This window comes from Panthera uncia, chromosome D1 (genome assembly GCF_023721935.1).
Source record: "Panthera uncia isolate 11264 chromosome D1, Puncia_PCG_1.0, whole genome shotgun sequence".
Taxonomy (NCBI): domain Eukaryota; kingdom Metazoa; phylum Chordata; class Mammalia; order Carnivora; family Felidae; genus Panthera; species Panthera uncia.
In genome coordinates this window covers 27,904,970-27,922,615 of record NC_064808.1, presented here as the reverse complement: position 1 = coordinate 27,922,615, position 17,646 = coordinate 27,904,970, and the positions used below count along the sequence as shown (strand labels likewise).

The 17,646-nt window shown below is 35.8% G+C and overlaps 1 protein-coding gene across 2 annotated transcripts in view; it reads left to right on the top strand.

The window, feature by feature from the left end:
• DNAJC24 (DnaJ heat shock protein family (Hsp40) member C24) overlaps positions 1-17,646 on the top strand; it is a 55,843-nt gene that overhangs the window by 34,238 nt on the left and 3,959 nt on the right. Inside the window, exons 3-4 of one of the 2 annotated variants that reach the window (XM_049648861.1) lie at positions 4,285-4,423; positions 16,105-16,173. In XM_049648861.1, coding sequence (XP_049504818.1) covers positions 4,285-4,423; positions 16,105-16,173 — 208 coding nt within the window. The remainder of the gene's footprint in view (positions 1-4,284; positions 4,424-16,104; positions 16,174-17,646) is intronic. The other variant, XM_049648862.1, reaches the window with a different exon arrangement.

The following is a 17,646-nucleotide window of genomic DNA, read 5'->3' as shown; positions in this document are numbered from 1 at the left end:
TGATATTTGATACCATATAGCTACCATCCCAAGCAAGATATAGAATGTGTCTGTTCCTCCAGAAAATTTCCTGTGCCCCTTTGCAGTTAATTTCTAGCCCCAACTTCCCACCTGGAAACCAACTTTTAATTTCTATCACTATAGATTTAGTTTTGCCTAAATTTGAATTTCATGTCAATGTGATCATATAGTATGCACCCTTTTGTTCTTGCCCAACGTAATGTTTTAGATTTTCATCTACGTTATTGAGTATATCATAGTTTTTTTTTCTTTTTGAATAATACTCCCTTATGTGTCGAAATAGTACCAATTATTGATTCTCCTGTTGATAGACTTCATGGTTCCAGTTTTTGGCTAATATGCATAAGGCTGTGAGTATATCCTTTTATAAGTCTTTTTGTGGGCATATGTTCTTATGTTTCATTTCTCTTAAGTAAATATCCAGAAGTGGAACTGCTTGACCACAGAATAGGTATATGTGTGTCTTTATGAGAAATTGTCAAATAGTTCCCTGCCAGCAACATGTGAAAGTGCTAATTATTCCATAACCTCACCAACACTTAGTGTTATCAGTCTTCTTTATTTTAGCCATTCTATTAGGTGTTTAGTAGTATCTCATAATTTTAATGTATATTTTCCTGATAACTAATGAAAAAATTTGAGCACAAGTTCATGTGCACTTTAGTCTATTTATCTATCTTCTTTTGAAAAGTGTCTAAGCTTTTTCTCCCTGATTTTTAAATAGTATGTCTTTTTATCATTTGTAGGATTTTTTTGTTGTTGTATATTCTAGATGCAAGTCTTCTGTTAGATATATATTTAGTGAGCATTTTTTTAAACCAGTCTGTGGCATGTCTGTTTTATTTATTTACTTTTAAAAATTATTATTTATTTATTTATTTTTGAGAGAGAGAGGGTGTGAGTGAGGGGCAGAGAAAGAGGGAAAGAGAGAGAATCCCATGGGGGCAGAGAGAGAGGGAGAGAAAAAGAGAGAATCCCATGAGGGGCAGAGAGAGAGGGAGAAAATCCCATGCAGGCTCTGCACTGTCAGCATGGAGCCTAAAGCAGGGCTTGAGCTCACCCGAAGCGGGGCTCGAGCTCACAAACCATGAGGTCATGACCCGAGCTGAATAGTCACCCAGGTGCCCCTATTTGTTGTTGTTGTTGTTGTTGTTGTTTTATATAGAGAGAGAGAGCAAGTCAAGGAGAGGGGGCAGAGAGAGAGAGAGAGAGATTGTTAATTAAGCAGGCTCCATGGTCAGCATGGAGCCCAGGGTCGGACTCAATCCCACCACCCTGATCATGACCTGAGCTGAAATTAAGAGCTGGATGCTCAGCCAACTGAGCCACCAAGGCACCCCTTGTCTATTTTCTTTTTTATTTCTTTTCTTTTTTTTTTATTTTTGAGAGAGAGAGAGTATGCACAGGGGAGGGGCAGAGGGAGACAGAGGATCTGAAGCGGGCTCTGTGCTGACAGCAGAGCGCCTGACATAGGGCTCAAACTCATGAACTGTGAGATCATGACCTGAGCCAAAGTCGAATGCTTAACCAACTGAGCCACCCAGGTGCACTCCCCCCACCATCTTTTTTTTTTTTTACATTTTTCTAACTTAAATTTTAGTTCGGCTTTGTCTACTTTCTTAATGGTGTCTTTGCTGAGCAGGAAGTTTTAAAATTTGATGAAGTTCAATTTATCCATTTTGCATCATTATTTTTTCTTTTTGTTTTCTGTCAAAGTACTCTTTCCCTACCCCAAGGGGTAAAAATATTCTTATGTATTTCCTTCTAGAGGCTTTATGGTTCTGTGTTTTACATTTATGTCTGTGATATCATTCATCTTGCTTTAATTCTTCTGTATGGAATGAGATAGAGATTGAAGTTAATTTTTTCCACATGGCATCCAGTTGTTTGAGTTTAATTTATTGAACTGCCTTGGCACCTTTGCTGAAAATCATTTGAATATATATATATATATATATATATATATATATATATATACACACACACACACACATATATATATATATTGAATATATCATACATATCAATTGAATATATATATTGAATATATATATATTTAGCACCTTAAATGACATACTTATCTTCTTGCTAATAATTACCATTTGTAAATTGTACTCTGTATCATGGAATAAAATTTACTGCATTCTCATACCACAAAGATTAGACCTAAAAGCCTCAGATGGTGACTTGCTAATTTAAAATAGCAGTGAGGAAAAATACTGAGTTAGTAAGAAATTGAATTATGCTTTGACTATCATAGACCTGATACAGGACTCAATAAAATTTAGTGGTAGCTTTTAGTTTTGGGTAGCCAGGAACTAATTCTTGATTTTGTACGGCTTTCTTGGTAAGGCTTCTTGCACAAATCTTCACACAGTGGTAGAGGAATAGGTCAGCTAGAGAACTTTAATTGGTAACAAACGTTGTTTTGGGTTTTGGATATTACTTAAATAGCCTAACTGTAGGGACTGCCTAAACCTCAGTATGGGAATGACTTTTATGAACATTATTTGGTAAATCATGGCCATAAAAAGATAAAACAGTAAAGCTTTAGTTTTCCTTTCTTTAGTCATTATATTAATGAACTTAAACATTTAAATGTTGATAACTGTTAGATTTGGTATAGGAAGAGAAATAGTTTGCCAGTGGGAAAATGGAAACCTCATTCTCTGTTTGCCCTATAATCTTTCTCTCAGCGTGCGTGATGTTTTTCTGTGTGACCAGATATCACAATAGCTTTTGCTCTACTAGTGAGGATCATCAGCAGTGTGAAAGAGTTCAGCATGAAAACAAATTCACTGTCAAAACCACTAGTCTACATTATGATTAAAATGCTTTGTGAATTCTGGATTGAGGATTGAAGTCACTTTACTTCATTTTACTTGCCACAATTCATTGAGTGACTTTGGCCTTAGCAACTTGGGTAATACATGACATTGTACCTATAAAATTTTTGTGTTTCACTGTCTCTAGTCAGTGAAAGAATTTAAGTGACTGTGCCATTATTAATTGACAAGTATGTGAAACTAACCATATTAATGTCATGAAATGTAAATCTGGTGACTTGCCTGTTTTATTATAAACATTTTGAAGAAAAAGAGTAAGTATCAAAGGGGAAAAACTAGTCTAGTTCAAAGGTAATTACTAAGGTAACTTTTAAAATTAAAATATGTTTTGTAATGTATTTGATAAAGCATTCAGAGTAATTGCTGGTGGAAAATTCTGGTTGAAAACTATCAAGTGGTTCTTTGTTTACTTGAGAATGAAAAAAATTACATATTTGAGTATCTGCTACTGTTATCCCCACATTATTTAAGTGACCTGTCTCTACATCTAGATAACCTTTCCTCACTTATTTGTTGAAAGGCTACTGAACTGCAAATGACATATTGATTCTTTCAGAACTGATAGATAAAGAGAAGGGAGAACCACGAAGAATGTAGGGAAAAAGAGGAGATAATCTAAGTATCCAGTAAGCCAAATTTACATTCGCATTTGAGAATTGATGAATTGGCATAAAACTTTCTTTTTTGACCAAATACTTTAAAGAAATTACTGCATATTGAAACCTTTTTAAACATTTCTTAGATTTAGAAAACACAAGTGAGAAAGATTTACTAATGAATTAATTTACATTCAAATGTTTCGGTGAGTTCTTTAAAGTTGTTTCTTACCAATCTGCCCTAGAATAACCATTTTTCAATAAAAGTTTATGTTTGGGGATTTATAACTTTAAAATCTTTAGGGCTGAGCTGGAAGATGCAAGATATTTATTTTCAACTATGATTGTATAATCATAAGATTTCATAAGAAAAAGCTAGTAGTTCGTTTGCAGTGATCTCCATGGCCAAGCACATTGTATAAGGAAAGCTTCAGACTCTGCATAGTTTGTGCCGTCAGGTCCTGCTTATCTGCACGTACCTATTTCTGTTTGTGTTAGTCATCCTCTCTAGGTAAATTGTCCATGAGACCAGTGATTCCATCAGCAAATTATCCAGAAAATGCTGTCTTTGCATGTTGTGACAGATCATGTCACTGGTGAATTTATAGCTACTCCAGTGGTCTAATTAACCTGGCAGTTGTCTCCTGTGCCCAACACTGTTGTCTCGTTGCCTTGGCATCTTAGTTTTCATCTTCCCATTACCTTCTTTCTTAACTGAAACTTAGATTTACAAGTTTGTTTTGTTTTGTTTTTGTTTTTTCTTTTTACCTACTCACGTCACCCTCTTTACTCATCACCCCCCTCTTATTTTTGATTGGCAGTATCATCCAGATAAACAAAGTGCAGATGTGCCAGCAGGAACAGTGGAGGAATGTATACAGAAGTTCATCGAAATTGATCAGGCATGGAAAATTCTAGGGAATGAAGAGACAAAAAAGGAGTATGACCTGCAGCGGCAGGGTAGGTATTTGTGCTGAGGGGCCACAGCACACTGACGCCCTGAGGCATAATCCACGGCCATTCCTGGGGAGCCATCTCCAGCATTTGGCAGAGTTATTGCCTTCTTTACTCCTACCCCACCATCACGATTTTCAATTATGTCCTACTCTTAGTAGTGATGAATCACGATTTTCAATTATGTCCTACTCTTAGTAGTGATGACTGTGTATCCATTGAGAAATTAACAAGACTACTACGGGATGTGGCTCTTATGAAGCCACGAAAGCTACTTCCCTAACTAATGAAAAGTGCTTAATTATACATTTCTAATTAATAGGTTTTCTATGTTTAATAACTTCTTTTTATTATATTTAATTATGTACTGATTACAGTTTTAACTGTAGTACTTTTAACAATGTATACTCTATAAATGACAGCCTAAAGAAAGGTACTATATGGGATAACATCATAAAGCACTCTGCTGTCTTTGAGTTTGTTTTAGGCTAGTTTCATGATTGTCTCCTGGATAAACTATTCTTTATAAGATTGCTATAAATGGCATTTTAGGAATGCACACTTCCTAAGCAGTTGTAAGTCATTTCTTTTATGCATTTTAGAAAATAGCTTCCTAAAACAGTGACAAGCTCTTGTGAGAAAGAAAGGGAGAAATGTAGGTCAGGTTTGTCACACATAGACTGCGGTTACACGAAGTGATAGGCTGTCTTTCTGCACTGGCCTTGGGATAGGAGCCCCTCAGTCTTCTATTTGAACCTTCAATATGCACCCTGCATGCTAATGGGAGGAGTCAATAATCAGTTACAGCCTGTGGGGAAAACACTCAATTGCACTCTGCAATAGCGCACCAGGTTCAGCATTGACTCATATGTGTTGATAAAAGCTGAGTCTCTGTAGTTGCTTATTGAATGCCCCCCACCCCCCACCATGCCCTACACTGGCACATCATCAATCCTAACAAAATGATTTTAAGGCTTCTACTACTAAAGTTATGAAGATTTGATTTGAGAAACTAGGCTTACTTCTCTAAAGCACAGCATTATAGGATGAAGCCAATGATATATATGGAATATCCATATTTATTTTCAGAGGGAATTGTACTGATAAAATTAAGTATTACTCCCAGGCAGTGTTTGATACCTTTATGTGTAAAGACTTCACGAGCTATTAGTTTATATCTTGGCGTGTTTAATAGTGATTTTCATCATACTCTTCAGCTCTAAGGCCCTTCTGCTTCAGTTCTAAGGCCCTTTTGAGCTTACTTTTTAAAAATATTAAGAAACTGATGAGTATAATTTGCAGTGAATTTGGACTTATTTTTAATATGGCTTGAATATTGGGTCTTCTATTTGGTGCATATACAAGCATCTTTCAAATGCTGTATTTCTTTTGTAAATGTGTTTTACCTCTGGCAGAAGAATGTAGAGGTGGTTCCATTTGAGGGTGAATTCTATTTATAGGTTTTTAACCTTGGTTCACGTGAAAGAATTTCTGTGAAAAGTACTGAAACATACACGATTGTGTTGTGTGTGAGAAGTTACGTCTGTGCTTTTGCACATCTTTACCAGTCTTTCCTTTGTAAGTGTATTTGCTTCAAATAGGGATAGTCCACGCAACTGTATTTTGAGAGGTGTAGAGTATGAGCTGTCTCTGTTGCTCTGCATTTTCCCACTCCGCAGCCTTTTACTGTTAAGAACCTGTCAGTAAAACTGAGTAGGAGCCCGCTGGCTAAAGAGAAAAAAGGCAGGGAGAGATCAGGAATAAAAAATGAATCTCTCTTGGTGAGGAATAGGGTGTCAGTAGACCCAAATAGAGAGAAATAGGAAACAGGGTTAAAAGTGAGCAATGGAATTACATGAAGGAAAGTTTTAAAAAATGTTGTAAGAACAAATAATCAACATCTTCACACCTTTCTCATTGCCTTTGAGAAGTCCTTGGAAATGTGGATTTCTTTTGAGCTTTGAATCCTTGGTTTTAAGGTTTTTTTAAGGGAAGGTAACGGCAGCCTATTGCATCACAGGAGACTATCAAAGGTCACTGATAGCCACAACATTTAGACAAAACAAATACAGGGAGAGTTGGGCCTGATTCATGATATGGATAAATAGGCCCACCTTCTGCTTGGAATTTATATAATATCCAGTTTGCTTTGCAGGTTTTTTCAAGCACATCCTATGAGTACAGTAGAGGTACAACTTTTTATGACATTTTAATATGTCAAATCTAAGTGCTAAGTATTTCCTTCATTACCAGTGGCTGCAAATAGTGATAATGCTTTATTTCAGTTTTAAATTGACATTGGATTGCTGTTTAGATAAGTAGAAGTCTCTTATCCAAATATAACTTGCTGTTTTTAAGCCTTTCATATGAGAGCTATTTTTAAGAATTTTGTAATAAAACAAGTTTCATATTGTCATTTCTCTTGAATGCTGGCATTAATTTTTCCTTCTTGACCCATCTTCAGTAATTGGCTCCTCAAAAGAAGGAAATGAACTTGAACTTCTAACAGTGAGGATTTAGATTTGATAGAAGGAAAACCTTTGAGAGTGATAATTTGTTAAAGACCAGGATAGGTTACCAAGAGAGAGAGAATTTGTTATAACCAGGTCAAAGCACTCTTTTTTTCTGGGTCACCCCCTGGGGACATGGAAATAGCTTTGTTACACAGAACTCTTTTTTGTATGTGTTGATAGTTCATTATAGAACTTTCTTTTCATAGGGTGTGCTTTAAATATATTTGTTTCCCACCTTCCATGAACTTGGAGTATAAAATAAATTTGAGCTCTGTAATACTTGGGAAGGAGGTAGGAGATATTTTATTGGCTGATGTGGAATGCTTTCTCATATTTCACAGCTCAAAGTTGGTGCTCTGGTGTAAGGAGAGCCTCATCAATATTGCCCATAACCATTTATTTCTGTAAAACGTCATTTACAGGGGCCCTTGGTGTCTGTATTTCTTTGCTTCGCAAAAGATATTATCAGATGAGTTCTAATAAAAAAAAAGTCTAGCTATGTAAAGTACATACATTTTTTTCTTCCTCATTTCCACGTATCTATTCTTATTTGATAGTTCTAGGGCAATGTTGGCCAGGCTGAAGAAAAGCAAATCTAAAAAAGGATGAATAATATTCAGTTCCCAGATATTTTACATTTTGAAAGCAGTGTTAACTAGTGAATTTAATCAATTAGTTCCAGTTGGCAATTTACCTTATTGTTTCTAAGGATGCTTCCAAAGACTTGCTTCCCATGTTCCCTTGAAAGGCATGTAGTTATTCAAGATTAGGCTTCAGACAACCATATGAGCACTTTGGAAAATCTTTTCAGGATCTGTAAAATGTTTATATGAATAATATCTTTGAATAGATTTTGGTGCCTTTATAAATCTTATGGGGAGTTTTCTGATATATTAAACACATTAAAAAACACATCAGAAGTATATCATGGGAAAATAATAGGAATTGTGATTCAGTTGCTTTGTAATGTGACAGTCACACAGATCTCTAATGTCTCAGTGGCTGTACAGAGTGACATGGCTAATGAGGTAGGTTGACTTCTTTGTGACCTGAAGTGGAACAAACCTTCAAAATGGTTTCAGTCAAATTAATAAAAATAAACCGCCAAATGAAGTCAGTCAAATTAAATAATGTTTAAAAAAAAAAAAGTGCATTGTGTTTGGGATCCTTCCTTGGTGGTATATTATTTTATACTAAGATGTATCTTGGTGTTCTATTAGTATATTATTTTGGTAAGGTGGAGTCTTTGTGTTATACAATTGGCCAAGTACCTGGATACCCAAAATAGCCTGGCTCAGAAGGAGATTAGGACAGACATTGTAAAGTCAGTGTGTCTTTACTCAAAGCTAATCAGCTACTCTCCCCTAGCTAGATACAAAAGGTCACTTCTGGTGTTGTATTTTACAATTTACCTCGTCCCTTTTATTAGGATAAATATTTGAGAATGGAAGATTAGGAAATAAATTCTGAGCCGAATATGGAAAATATCTAAACACCACCAACTTTATGTATCAACTTGTAATTTCTTAGTAAGAGCACCAAATAAGGACCTTCCTGAAAGCAAGTTAATGCTAAAGACTGATTAACTCCATAAGAGTGGAAATAACGCTTTTAAATGTAGATAATATGAATCTGAGTTACGAATAATGACTTAAGGCCAGGAGATATTTGTGTAGATTATGTGCTAAAACTGACCCTTAACAAAATACTTGTATTAGTCAAGTTAGAGTTTCCATCTGTGGTCATATCAGTATTTCCATTTGATTTTAGGAATTTGAAAATTGGCTGTAAAAATGTGCTTCAGGTAAAATTTGAACATAAGCATCAGGGGGCATGTTTTGTTTTGTTTTGTTTTGTTTTGTTTTGTTGACTGTTTCTGGGAAAAGTATGTGAAATGATGCAGAAAATCCATCTGGACAGTTAGGGACTGGCACTTTCTTCAGATGGAGAAAAGAGTATAGACAAAACTTTTTGTGAGGGTCCTGCTCCATCTTATTTGTCATAAGAAGGTGACTACTCATGTTTATCTGTTACTTTTACTTGAATGCAAATAACTTTTTTGCAATAAAAATTTATTTTAAGATCCTTTCTCAATGGTTTAAATAAAAAATTTGACTAGTTTGGAAGAATGAATGTTATGGGAACCTATGGGCAAGACTACACTTATAATTCTGGTATAGTTGGACATATTGGGAGTTCTGATTTAATAATAGAGAAAATGTAAGATTTTAGGAAATTTGTGCCTCCCATTTTAACTTCACTCTCAATTTCTACTTGGGTACTTGATCCAATTGAAATCAATGAGTCTTTTTTTGTTTTTTGTTTTTTTAAGTGTTTACTAATTTTCGAGAGGGGGGCGGTGCGCAGAGAGAGAGGGAGACACAGAAGCCAAAGCAGGCTCCAGGCTCCAAGCTGTTAGCACAGAGCCCCATGCGGGGTTCGAACTCATAAACAGTGAGATCATGACCTGAGCTGAAGTCGGACGCTCAACCGAGCCCCTCAGGTGCCCCAAAATCAGTGAGTCTTAACCCAAAATAGGGTTACCTTTCTCAGTGCTTATTTTTTTCTTTCAGACTTGAAACTTTCGTTTCATATTACACACTGATTACTTCTACTTTGCTCAATATACAACCAATGAATTAGAAATGAGTTTTGACATTTCTGTAATTTTTTTTTTTTCTGTGTGATCTTTTTATTCTCACAGCTACCATGGTAGTCCATACCCAGAGTAGAACACATACGCATATTATTTCCATAGCTGCTAATTGGCCTTCTACAGAGGTTCACATTTTGATTGGTCTAGCTTTCTTTATTCTCACTCCTCTGTTTAAGAACTTTTATAACCACCCTCTCCCCAACCCAACATTTTCCCATTCAGCTAGAATTTAAATGGAACAGAAGCTTTGAAGTTTGTTCCTAATTACTTTTTCAGCCTTGTCACCAATCACAAACCTAATGTGAATCTTCTTCCCTGGTTCATTTAGGGGCTCTCAAACACATATGCTTATGCTGTTTGTCATGACTCAGAACACCCTCCCATTCTGATTCTTCCCAGTTTTTTTTGTTCAAGTTTGAACTCAAGATCATCAATCCACCTCCCACCTCCCAAAGAAAGCTTTCCCTGACATTCTAATCTGCCATCATTTCTAATCTCTGAATCTAATGTACAAATTAATTATTTTGCACTTTTTCTCTGCGACTCCTATCTTTCAGTTTTGTTTGATACTTCGGAAGGACAATAATTGTGTGGACCATGGCTTTGATAATAATGGGCTGATAATAATGGGCTGATTTTAATGGGACCGACAATAGCCAAGTACATCAAACTTAACACTGTTACAAATCCACACAAGGTCAAGAGTTGCTACCTTCCTACACTGTGGTACTTGAGGCTTTCCCCCACTCATAATGGATTACTCTTTAGTCATTTTCTTATGGTCTGTTATGAACAGGTCAACACAAGCATTAGGAGATAACAATTAAAAGAGCTACTGTTTATTGAGCACTAGATCTATGGTAATTGTCTTTCAATCATTGTTTAACAGCCTCTAAAGGAAGATATTAATACCTGCTTTCCAGAGAAAGATTCTGAGGTTCAGAGGGGTTAAGTAATTTGACTAAGGTCACATGGCTAGTAATTGATAGAGGGGAAATTCAAAAGTCATTCTCTGACTTTTAATCATTGTGCTGGGCTGTCAAGTTTTGAATAGGTGTGTACAACCTACTATTTTTAGTTCCAGATAATCAGGAGTGAGTTCCTATTTGAGGGTCAGAATGAGAGGCCAGGCTTACTTGTAATGCTGTTCTACCTGCTGTGTACTGAAACGTGAAATTCAGTTTCCGGTCTTCATTTGGTATCTTTCACGAGCACTGGGTTGACACTCAGTTTATAAAAGCCCCACAGTTCTCCAAGTCCATAATTAAACTCCCAAGTTTTTAATTTTTCTTTGATATGGAAAGCCTTGCAAGTGACTCTTTAATTTCATCTGGGAAAGGATTATAGAGCTTTCTGATTTAATGAACAGGTTTCAAATTAAATGTTGCCTGATTCTGAATCTCTTTTATCAAGGTAGAGACTGTTCTAAGAACAGAGACTGTTAAGGACAAGGAAATTGATTTCCTTCCAGTTAGTTCCTATATGAAAATTTTAATTATGTATAGTGAAGTGATTTTTAAGAATGAGGTGATTGTTTAAAATTAAATTACTTGGGGCGCCTGAGTGGCTCAGTCGGTTAAGCGGTAGACTTCGGCTCAGGTCATGATCTCGCTGTCTGTGAGTTCGAGCCCCGCGTCGGGCTCTGGGCTGACAACTCAGAGCCTGGAGCCTGTTTCTGATTCTGTGTCTCCCTCTCTCTGACCCTCCCCCGTTCATGCTCTGTCTCTCTCTGTCTCAAAAGTAAATAAACGTTAAAAAAAAAAAAAATTTTAAAAAAATAAAATAAAATAAAATAAAATAAAATAAAATTAAATTAAATTACTTGGTTTTAAAACAGCAAGATGCTAAGAGAAAAACACTGCTCTTAGCTTTTAACACACAGATGACTTAAAGCTTTAAGTGTGAAATTAAGTATTTTAAGACATAAAAATAAATACAGTAGACTAATTGCTAAATGAGAGCATTCTGGGGACTTGATCGCTTGGGTAAGTTACGACATTGCTAAACATGAATAGTAGGGACTGAACTACGGATGGACTAGATCTTTTGGCCAGTATTGGGTTGAATGAGACTTGTGATATCTCAGCCATAATGAATAAAGTTAAATTCCTCTCCACCACAGCTTTTTGTTGCTGTTATTTATTTTTACGTATTTATTTGAATTGTAGCTTTAGTTAGAAAAGGTTTCCTGGGATTAGGAAATGTAATTATTAGGCAGCAAAGAGTTGTTTTAGAAATTTTACTATCATTAGGAGGAAGCTTTAAAAGACTGGAATGCCATTGTCTTGTAAGAAGTAAGAAATATTTATTGATTCCCAAATGGAGCTGAAAAAAACCTTTCCTCTTTTAGAAAGTTGTGAATGACCCAGCGAGAGCTCTAGTAAGCTTTACTGAACCAAGCTGCTAATAGTTATTTAATGTTATTCTTCAGTGTGAAAGAATCTCCCTAGATTTTCCTTTTAATCTCTTTGAATTGCAGGCTCATAAACCTCTCTGATGAGTCCTGCCAGTGTTTTCTCAGATCCCACTGTTGAGACAATGGAACCACAGAATTCTTTCACCTCTTGTTGTCAGACAAATCCAATAGAACACAAGGTCATAAGGGCCTATACTTCTGAAGGTTGAAAGATTCTTTTCCAAGTAACCACATAAATTATTTGATTTTATCATTATATTCCTCAGGAATCTCTCTTTATAATTCATTGCTTTCTGTACGTACATAAATTCGGATCTTTTTCTTGTCTCCATATTTGGCTAAGCTGTGGGTACTGCACAGGGTGTGAGCAGGCCTACATACCTTAGGAAAAGCTAAGCCCGTTTCCTTCAAAGAATTAGGAATCATGTAGTGTAACTGGACTTAAGATAGAGTACCCAAAATGCCAGGCATTGTGTTTTCCTTCCAAATGGCTGGGTTTGCTTGTTTTTATTACCATTCTGTGGCTAAGATTGCAGATTTAAATCTTGGATCTATTCCTTTAATTAAATCACTTTCGAAGTCAGTTTATGTTTTCTCAACATTTTTAGTAGTGTCATGTTAACAGGAAAATTTTAAGATAGGATTTACATTTCCAGATACCTATTGAAATATTGTAATGAGAAAAAATATTTATAATATGTAATAGTTAAAAGGAACTTACCTATTTTGCAGATGCCATGCCTGATTAGTAGACAATTATCAAAGCTAATTACAAGGTTCCTGTGAGTTACTTTACAGGCTAGGGAGGAATTAAGTTTTCTAATTATAACTACAATGGTGGACAAGCAGAGATCATTGTTTAGAAAGAAAAAAAAAAACAACATTGATTTGTTTGTGCTCCTTCCTTGTAATCGTAGTTAGTAGGGGGGAGGTTGCTGTTGCCTCACTCCCTGGACACCTGCCTCTCAACAAAAGATCGTGGTCACCTCCCCACCCCCTACATTTAGATTCACCTTTTAGTTGTATGTACCCCCTCAGCTCATTATACAATTCTCCAGGGATCCAATCTCCCTGAGTTAATCACCCCCAGCCTTTTTAAGAAGTTGTTAGATTACCATCTTTTCAAGAAACACACACTTTCTTATGAGGCTTTTAACTTCTTTCCCCTAACTTTTGTTTCCTTATTTCTATTAAAAAGTATAGCTATTGGAGGCTTAACACACTACCTTTAAAACTTTTTGTTGAACTATACCTACAGAGACGTGCACCAGTCCTAAGTGTCCAGCTTGATGGATTTTCACAGTAAACGCATCCAACTAACCAGCACCCAGAAGGCCCTGCAACTCCTTCTAGTCACTACTCTCCCCCCACACCTAACACCACAGTGTCACCCAACAGCAGAGTAGTTTTGCCTGTTATATTTCAGAAAATGGGGAATCGCCTGGTGTGTTCTCTTTTGTGTCAGATACGACTTTTAAAATCAGAATTCCCACAAAAACTTGGACAGTGTCCACATAATATTGAATTATCAGATAAAACATATAAATGTTTAGATCGGCCACAGAACATGAAAATATTTTTTAGTATACTTTTAACTCTGACTTGGGAAAGTACTCTTTGCATTCTATTTCCCTCTTATGAGATATCATCTAAGTTGACCTTTCAACTTAAAATAGGTAGCTAAAGTTACTGTACATTAAGAAGAAAAAAATAATAAAAAGGTAAAAGCCACTGTTTTTGAGTAGGTGGAATAATAGAGTTCCATATGAAATAATAACTAGGTAAGAATAACAATAGCTTCCTAATAGAGAAGCAGAAAAATATGAAGCTGACTTCCTCGGCAGTTATCTTTTCCAGTTATTTCTCACTTTTTATTTTAAAATAGAAAATAGCATAATGGATATATAGGAATGAGTTGTCTTTTTCTATAATTGCTGTATTGCAGGTGTCCAAGATAGGTTGGATTAAAAAGGCTTATTCATCTTATCAACTCTGCCTTGTCTGATTTGCTTTGATTTCAGAATTACTTAAGATCTAATAAGATACCCTGGAATATAGGCAGCTTGATTGTAAATTATTTACATATGTTTTTCCCCTAATTATAATCTGTTAAGTGCCAATTACCCCTACTCCTCAAATCTAAAACAATGTTTCATTTCCCCATTCAAGCAAACTACCTTAGTCATTCTTTGTAAGGAAGTAAAACATGTGATTAAGATTTTTTTTCTCTATCCATGGGACTTCCAGGGAGAAGTTTTTAAAAATTAAAATACTGAATAGCCTACAGCCAGTGTACCTTATGTAGAATGTGGAAATTGTTTTGTTCAGAAATCACTTCACATACTGATACAGTGTGCATATGCTATTCAGTGGGCCCCCGACATGGAGGGGCTACACCTGGCCACTGGGCAATGTCTGTATCTTTGGATTTTAGGGCCACTTTAATAGACTGTTGGTACCCAGTAAATATGAAGTGATGTAATATTTGACATACTTAACAGAAAACAATAGTGAGTTCAAAATATTGTAAAATTTTTTCATCTATTTTAAAATTGTGTAACTCACCAATAAATTTGAACAGGCAGTTATTAAATATAATTAAATTGTAGGCATTCTCACATGGAACAAAGGAAAGCAGTCTCAGCAAGTGAACAAGAGACTAGTGAGACAGCTAAAGAAAATTTCATTGGGGTGAGGGGTGGATTTTAGAAGTTTCTTTTAAGCACTGACTTCTAGAAGAACAATACAAGCATACGTGAAGTATAACATGCCCTTAAAAACAAAGACAAATGCTTATCTATAGTGGCTTCCTTTGTCCCAGAGTATACTTGTTGTAAGCAAGGGCACGCGCATGCTTTTACCACCTAGACCATACTTTTACTAAATTTGGTTGGAATTTCGGGCTTCTTTGGACCTTCCACCTGTACGGAAAACTTAAGCCTAGGAAGTAGCAATAGAACATCAACACAATACAGTTGTATTATATGGTTATTGAAATCTTTTATTAAAGTATTGTCTTTAAGTTTCCTACGACTCTGTTGAAAGCAATTAAAATCAGATGACAAACAGCCCCCTACATTTGGTTAGAGCTTTATTCTTTTTTTTTTTCTTTTAAGTAAGCTCCATGTCCAGTGCAGAGCCCAACGTGGGGCTTGAACTCACGACCCTGAGATCAAGACCTGAGCTGAGATCAAGAGTTGGATGCTTAACCATCTGAGCCACCCAGGCGCCCCTAGAGCTTTATTCTTTAAAGCACTTTTGGCCTCATTTCATTTGATTAGAACAACACCCTGGTGTTGGTCTACTCTGACTGCCATAAGCAAATTCCATAGACTGGGTGGCTTAAATAACAGAAATTTATGTGTCATAGTTCTGGAGGCTGCAATTCCAAGATCAGGGTGCCAGTCAATATGGTTTCTGGTGAGGGCTCTTACTGGCTTGTAAATGGCCTCTTTGTTGCTGTGTCTTTATATCCTACTTTCCTTGGTGCCTGTGCATGGAGATAAACCTCTCTTCCTCATCTTAATAAGGCTACCAATTCTATCGGATTAGGACCCCACTCTTGTGATCTTATTTAACCTTAATTACCTCCTAGAAGGCCTATCTCCAAATACTTCAACATATGAATTTGGGGGGCACACAATTTGGTCCATAACAACCCTTCTGAAGTAGCTAAGAGATAACTCAGTATATCTAAGGTATATTTCTAAGGTTAGAAAGCTAGTAAGATTTTACAACTAAGGTTCAAATAGTTACTTTTGCCCAACTCCACGCTGCCTTCCTTAGTTACAGGTATAGTTTATCTGACAAAAAAATTCCCTTTCACAAAATAGAGGTCACTAGTTAATCACAAGGAATTATCAAAATCAATTCTGTGGTTTTTGCTTGTTCAATGTTTGTGGAAAATAGGATAGATTTTGACTGTTAAGGCTTATAAGAAGTGGACTATTAGGTAGCCTTAAAACTGCTGTCAAAAGTGGTAAAATGAGTTTTTAAATGGTAAGTAAAGTAGAACTGTAGTCCCCAGGCTGGAGTTGTCTTTTCAGCATTCTTCATAGTTATGATTAAAGTATCAAATTAAGCATCTCTTTATATTTTACAGAAGGTGATCTAAGAAATACGGGACCAGTAGATGCTCAAGTATATCTCGAAGAAATGTGTTGGAATGAAGGTTGAGATTTTTTCTCTTGACTACAGTAGAGAAAAATATTAGAGATTTTCTTTAAGAAGAAAAACTCTCATGGGATATTTGGTAATCTTAAAAAAATAGAATAACTTGGCCATATATATATATATATATATATGTATAAATATTTTTGTTTCATTCTAAAGGTCCATTATTGACCCATTTCCAGTTATGTTTTTTTTTATTTTATTTTTGAGAGAGAGAGAGAGCATGAGCTGGGGAGGGGCAGAGAGGGTCAGAAGTGGGCTCCATGCTGACAGCAGAGAGCCCAGTGTGGAGCTCAAACTCATAAACCGCAAGATCATGACCTGAGCCAAAGTCGAACACTTAACTGACTGAGCCACCGAGGTGCCCCTCCAGTCATTTTTCTATTCTAATTAGATGTTAGGTACATAAAGTTTCATGAGATTTTCTTTTTTACATGATTTGGGTTTTGGTTTACTCCCCACTAGTATAATAGGGAAAATAATTTTTTCCATCCTCCTGTGTTATTTGAGATGAATCCCTATTAGAATTTTTATTTTTGTTTCTTTATATGGAATCACAAACTGTCAGGGCAGGATTCCTAATACTACACTCTCCTGCTTGGAACTTGGTTTTTTACCCACCATGAAGTCGTTCTTTTTCCCTTTTCTATTATATTTTTTAAACAAATCTAATTTCTCTAATCTTCTGATAGTTTTGTGAATCAGTCTGGTTAGACACTGTGAAGTTCCTTCTACGTTCATGTTTCTCTGGACAAGTGAAGAAAATCTTACTAATTCCTAGAATTTTTATATACTTTATTCCTAACACTTTATTGTTTAGCCTGGGGTAAAAATTCCCTAGGGGTTTATAAAAATTTACTAGTGAGTATGGTTAGGTAGAAGATAAATAGCTCATCCTTCCTGAAAAGAAGTTTACTGGAATATTTTTTTTAATGGCAAATTTTTGACTTCATGCTCTTAGATGGGTCACAGGCTGTTGACTTAGGAGGAGAATCATGTTTCTGCCTATAGGCCACTGTGCTCCTGAAGTGCCAAATGAAATCATAGTGTATAAATTCTCAGTGAATGATTGGGAAATTTGAGGTTTTGTGTACCTGGGGCTCCCAGGGGTTAATAATGGTTTCATCAGAGTAAACGAGAGAACTGCTATGAACACACTAGTGACATAGGATCTGGTGAAAGACTTCTTTTAGTTCATGGAGGGGACAGACTAAAACATGTCATTTATCAAGGAGACCTGCCCAACTAAATTTATTTTTTGAAAATATAGTATTGGTACCTCATCAGTCAGTATTGGGTGTATGTGTGTTTAATCTCTTATTAGACAAATTCTTCTTGCTGCAGTTGATTTAATTAATATATTTTGTTTCCTAATGATTCCTGAGAATATGAAATAGCCAAACTGGTTTTTGTAATTTTTCCTTCAGTAGCCTTTTAAAAATATGAATAATATTAGATTTTATTTTAAATG